The sequence below is a fragment of the Pinus tabuliformis genome, chromosome X (assembly GCF_031772625.1).
Source record: "Pinus tabuliformis cultivar Carrire ecotype Pingquan chromosome X, CPIR1, whole genome shotgun sequence".
Lineage (NCBI taxonomy): Eukaryota > Viridiplantae > Streptophyta > Pinopsida > Pinales > Pinaceae > Pinus > Pinus tabuliformis.
The window spans coordinates 902,668,314-902,674,104 of NC_142308.1; the positions used below are offsets into that span (position 1 = coordinate 902,668,314).

The 5,791-nt window shown below is 34.0% G+C and overlaps 1 protein-coding gene across 1 annotated transcript; it reads left to right on the plus strand.

Moving 5' to 3' along the window:
- Window positions 1–2,382: 2,382 nt before the first annotated feature.
- LOC149142606 (uncharacterized) lies at window positions 2,383–4,488 on the plus strand. The gene is made up of 3 exons (XM_089448457.1): window positions 2,383–2,541; window positions 3,701–3,857; window positions 4,197–4,488. The coding sequence occupies exons 1-3, from the start codon at window positions 2,539–2,541 to the stop codon at window positions 4,241–4,243; spliced, it is 207 nt and encodes a 68-aa protein (XP_089304583.1). The 5' UTR covers window positions 2,383–2,538; the 3' UTR covers window positions 4,244–4,488.
- Window positions 4,489–5,791: the final 1,303 nt, after the last annotated feature.

Below are 5,791 nucleotides of genomic sequence, written 5' to 3' on the forward strand. Positions count from 1 at the left end.
TCCTGCATCAATTTCTTTCCTCCAGAAAAATAAATAAAATAAATAATATTTTTTAATATTTTCACTATTTTCTCATTAATAATTATTTTTAATTATTTAATTAATTCTTCTTATTCTAGTCCCCTATAATTAAATAATTAATTTAAATATTTAATTAGTTAACTAAATATTCTATAATTGAATAAATAAAATCTTTGTTTTATTTATCATTATCCTCTCATGCACACATTTAGATGATTTCTGATTTTCTTTTCCACTTCTCACTCTAAGTTCTTTGATAATCACTTAACCATATCATATGATATATAATTGGTAACATTCCTTAAATCAAATCTTATGAAATATTATTTATTGACCTTCAATTGCATGCAATCTCAACCATTGATTGATGTGACAAGCCTACTCACTATCTAAGGGCGAGCATTTTGCATATTATCATGTTGCAAGTGCAACTTTGTAACCAAGTAGTTTTAGGTTAATCTCAAAAATATTGAGCCACCCACATACTTATTTTTTTAAGCACTCAAAATGGAGCATAATTGGGTGAATTCTATTGGGAGGGTATTACATGCTTAGATTTGATTTTCTCAATTGTTCACTTATAACTTCATTGTTGATTAGGGTACTCAATTGAGTTTGATTTATATTATGATTTCACTCATATTTATTCAATTGTATTCCCTAATCACAAAATTTAATTATTTCACGTATAACAATTCATTCCCAATAATAAATTAGTCACAAATATTTTTATTTTCAATAATTATTTTACGTAGTTTAAGTCTACCTAGTTCATCCAAGTTCATCGAGTCTATGCAAGTATGCCACATTCATTGAAATTTGTCCAGGTCTAGCCATGTGCCTAGATCCATCTGAGTCCACTAAAGTGTGCTCAAGTTTATCAAGCTCTCTATGCCAATCTTGTCCATTATGTGTAGTGAATGTCTATGGATGCAGTTCCTTGCAACAACCCTCAAGCCTCTTTGCTTTTCCTCACCAAGTTCCCTTCAAAGCTTCTCTTAATGCATTCAATTAGTGCACGCTACTAATGTCTTTGGTGCATCCAATCTAAGCAAAGGGTGCCCAACATATTTGTGATGTGTCTTGTCAACCAGCCAAAGCACTCCAAAACCAATTTTTCTAGTCATCAACCTTTTGTTATGTCCATCTATATTCATTAGTGACTACTAAAATAATTGTGTAATAAACATACCCATAACAATTCAACACTAAAACCTTACACAAACCCAATGCTAAATAAATTTAACAAGATCATAAAAACAAAACAATATTTTGATAATATGATTTGAGCTATAAATTGATTATTCATATAGGGAGATTCCCACAAAGTTTCATGGCCCAAACCTAAGTTACATATTATTAGAGAGTATGAGAAATTGCACAATCAAACTTATAGATGAAATAGTCTTTTTCACATGAATACGGTGATATAATTTCAAGCAAGATTGTGATTTTTTGTTGTTTGAAATATATCTATTTTTTTTTTCTTAGTAAGATATCTTTAAATACATAAATGAATTCAACCGCTTGAAACCCCTAGAGCTCTCGAATTCTATAGATTAAACAAATTAAAGTACGTTTTTAAAAATTGACCAATTTTCATTAAAATTAACTAGGAATAATACCTTAAAAAACATTTCATCTATTAATTAGACTATACCTCTATTAGTTAAACAATACCCAATTTTTTTTTTAAATTTTAAATTTAATAAAGAGCTTTCCAAATACCTTGAAAATACTTATAATAATGTCCCAATAAGCCAATTATATTTGACCAACTCTAACTATTTTATTTTTATTACAATTTTCAATAAAATTCTTATTTTTATTATTTAAAATATATTTTTAAATAATCTAAATAAAATTTAAATTGAATTTAAAAAGAAAGAGTCACAAATCATTCCACCTATACAAATTTAACCATCTAAATATACCATTTCAATAAAATTTTAACAAATTTAACCATCCAAATATATAATTTCTAACAATTTTTAACAAGATTTCAGATAGCGAAAAAACAATTAGCTTAAAATACTCTATTCTATTTTAGAGGCAATACCATGGAAGGTGAACAAACAAGCTGTCATTAAATGGATTAGGTCAAAAGATTAGATAAGTTAGAAGAGGTCCATGAATAGCGTGTGGAAGTTCACGCGTAAATTGAAGCGTATGACTTACCCTTGGTGGCGGCCACGAACACGGCCGACGTGACTAATTCAAGGCACCTTATCCACCTATTCAAATTTTTTAAGAAAGCCCTTGAATGCTCCAACTAACTCACCCTGGTAACGTAACTCGCGTTGACATAATCAGAAGTTACTCGAAGGTAATGTGTGGGATTCAAGGGTATATATAAGGAGTGGCCCTGTTATTTTAATTAGTTCGTTGGCTCTGCAAGGTTTCTTGTGTTTTGTGTTGCCACGTTTTGCGGAGCTCAACGTCTTCGACGATTTCGTTGTGAATTGCAGCCAGAACTTGCAGATCTAATATCGGTGGTGCAATCTCTCGACAGAAAAAATGGTATGTTAGGATTTCAATTTAGTATTTTCTTTATTTCTAAATTTTTTTGGGGCCATGGATCCTCTGGTTTTCTGGAATGAGAAAAGTCATGTGGTAGATTGATCAAGTTTTAAGAACAGGTTATATCCTTTTCAATTTTTCACAAAGCCTTTTAGCGAGGGCTTTTACTTTCTAGGATTTCGGGGGTATATGGGTCGTCTAGTTTCTTGTTACGAGAAGGTGCATCTGATTGGTTGAAAGGTTTTCAAATTGGTTCTCGAGTTCAAGTTTTCGCAAGGGCTTCTAGCGAGGGCTTAGTCGAGGTTCCGTTGCATGATATTGCAGCGGATGCCAAGGGCTCCTTTTGCATGTCATTTCAGCCGATGCCAGGGGCTCTTTTTAGGCCTCTAGCTGATGTTTGTGGTATCTTTTCGGCTAGGGTAGATGGAAGCAGGCTTTTAGTGTCGGTCTGTATGCGTTTTGTGATATTTTGTTCAGACTGATTGTGGGTGCGTTTGATCCTAGTGTATTGGGTTGAATTAGATTGTTGGTTGAGCATGCTGCATCTAGGGCTTATCAGATCTGAATGCAAGTGATGCGCAGTGGTCAAGGGTACAAGTGTTGTAATATGTGTGTTTGAATCGAGGGGTTTCGTTTTTCCTTGGATTTTAGCCGTTTGTTGAAGGCCCAATAGTAATGGGAGCTACAGGCTTTGGTTTGTGGTCAGCTTTTGGCAGCAGGAACAACGGCGTTTGGTTCTGGGTTTTCTTTGGTAGCGAGCCCTCTAGTAATTGGAATAACTGGCTTTTGATTAACGTGTTTTGGAAATAATGTTAGATCTGTGTGCTGGTGGCTTTGTTACTGGGGCTGTTTTCTGTGTTTGTTCCCTTCCATGAAATATTAGGGTTACATATACAAGTCTCTTTTTCAGTTCAGTATATTCCTTTTGGAGGGTTATGATAAGTTGTATAAAATCTGAGTGTTGAAAGTGAATGTGAATTGTGCTAATATGCCCATAGGTTTTTCTCGTTGCTACAAAATGTATTTGGTTGCATGTTATGAATTTAGCTTGAAGACGATTGTCCAATTTGATGTCTATGCATCTAAATGCTCGCGTGTTCAATCGGTTTCCCATAATGTGCTGGTAGGTTGAGTGTATTGTTCCTGTTTCATTGTTCAGACTACATCCAGGCGACTTGCAGACAGGAAAAGTGCTAAGTTTCAGAAAAACATTCTGAAGAGGGGAGCTGTGCCTGAAACAACAGTAAAGAAAAGCAATTCGTATCCTGTGGGGCCAATTGTACTTGGTTTCTTTGTCTTTGTTGTCATTGGATCATGTAAGTTTTCTGTCACTCTGAAATTCATTTTGCCATGGTTCTTCTGAGATAATTATCGGCAAAGACCTAATAGGTTTATTTTTCTAGAATACTTATTTGCCCTTTTGGTGTCAGGGATTGGTGTGCATTAGCAATCTGAAAATTAGCAACGAGTTAGAGCTTCATTTTTACTTTGCAGTCGATCCTGATAATCGTTAACTTGTTCAGTTTCTTTCTTAATCAGTTGTTAGCACGTCTGTTGCTTGCAGTAACATTAATATTCAGGTCTACATACTAGGTTACGAGGAAGGTATCTTTCTCACTGACTTTTATTTTTATTTTTTTTTTTGTGTTTGACAGCTATTTTTCAAATTATTCGAACAGCATCCAGTGGTGGCATGGCTTAGAAGCTGTGAACTAATTTTGAAGGTAGATAGATCGAGAGCTCTCTATGAATGAGAGGTTCACCACTTATAAGGGAGCGAGCTTCCTTTTGTCTATTTCAAGTATGTAGACACAAGTCTCTAGGACAGTCTTGCTAGTGATACATTTTGCCAATATTCATGTAGTGAGTCAAAAAGACCATGGATGTATTATTTTGAAGGCTGTACGCCTGAACATGCTTTGCAATAAATAATTCTTTAGAACTCAATCTGTGTTCTATTTATACCTGGTTCCTGTCAAACAATTCTGTCCGTTCGTGCTATATTTATACAAAGCAATTATTACATAAGTAGAACATGCTTTGCAATAAATAATTCTTTAGAACTCAATCTGTGTTCTATTTACCTGGTTCCTGTCAAACAATTCTGTCTGTTCATGTTATATTTATACAAAGCAATTATTACGTAAGTAGGGATGTCCTTCGATTGATGTGTTTTGTTATTTAACGTTGGGAAGCAAATTGTTGCTTATGGATTTTGTCAATCTAAGCAATTGAAAAATAAACTATTATTGCAATTTTGGATTCGACATGGTCATAGACATCTTATATCACTAACATGAAATTGTTATGCCGGACTTAGCAAACTATAGCTGTCTCGTCTCCTTTTGTCTTTTCCTATTCAAGAAGACGAGAAAGCACATCATATGCGAAAGCATTAACATCATAAAATCAGATTTCAATTTAAGCTATTGATTACGAAATTTCAAGCGAGCCAAAATGAAACTTTTATGGCATAAGGAACAGACCCGACAAGTTGGCATATAGAGCATTGAGTCTTCTTGGCACATAATATCATTAAACAAAACAGAATCAGCGAGATACAGCGTTCTTTTGAAGCTTCTTCATGAAATGTTATTAATACAACTTTCTCTGATAGACTTGTTGGCACATCCTTTCGGTGCTGATATGCCTTTTCTGAATTCTGTTCTCTAGAAACCATGTGAAAGAGGTTATCTATGGTTTCTGATGTGATCTCATGATTGTAAGATTGGTTTTTTATGAGGGATTTTTTATGGTCTTTGATTTGATCTCATGATTGTTAGATGAACGTTTTAAAGATATGACCAGATACAGCCATCCAGTGTTAGATGGATTGAATGTTAGATGAACGTATTAAAGATATGCCTAGATCCAGTCATCTAGTTTATCAGTAGTGACCTTTATTTTAATTGTGTGAGTTTCAGTGAAGTATAGCCTGCAATCAGCACTCCCACTCCCACTGATCTGTTTTAAAAATTTAGAAACATATTCTCCCTAATTCGTTTCCCTAATTAAGAGATCGAGACTGAGACTGAAATCGTTCAGGTGGTAGGTATACTGTCAGTGATTCATGCTGGTCAAATATGTCATAAACAGGGTTTGACCAATAGTGAGACAACGAGAATATATACAATGATATGATTATTACGTCATAACAATTTTGAAACATATTTTCCCCAATAATCTTGTCAGTGATTTATGCTGGTCGAATATGCCATAAGCAGGGTTTTAGTGAGACAATGACTAAATT

Bases quoted from the DNA above. Each gene is read 5' to 3' on its own strand.
- LOC149142606 (XM_089448457.1), top strand. The intron at 3,858-4,196 runs GTAAGTTTTCTG...TGTGTTTGACAG, and splicing joins CTTTGTTGTCATTGGATCAT to CTATTTTTCAAATTATTCGA.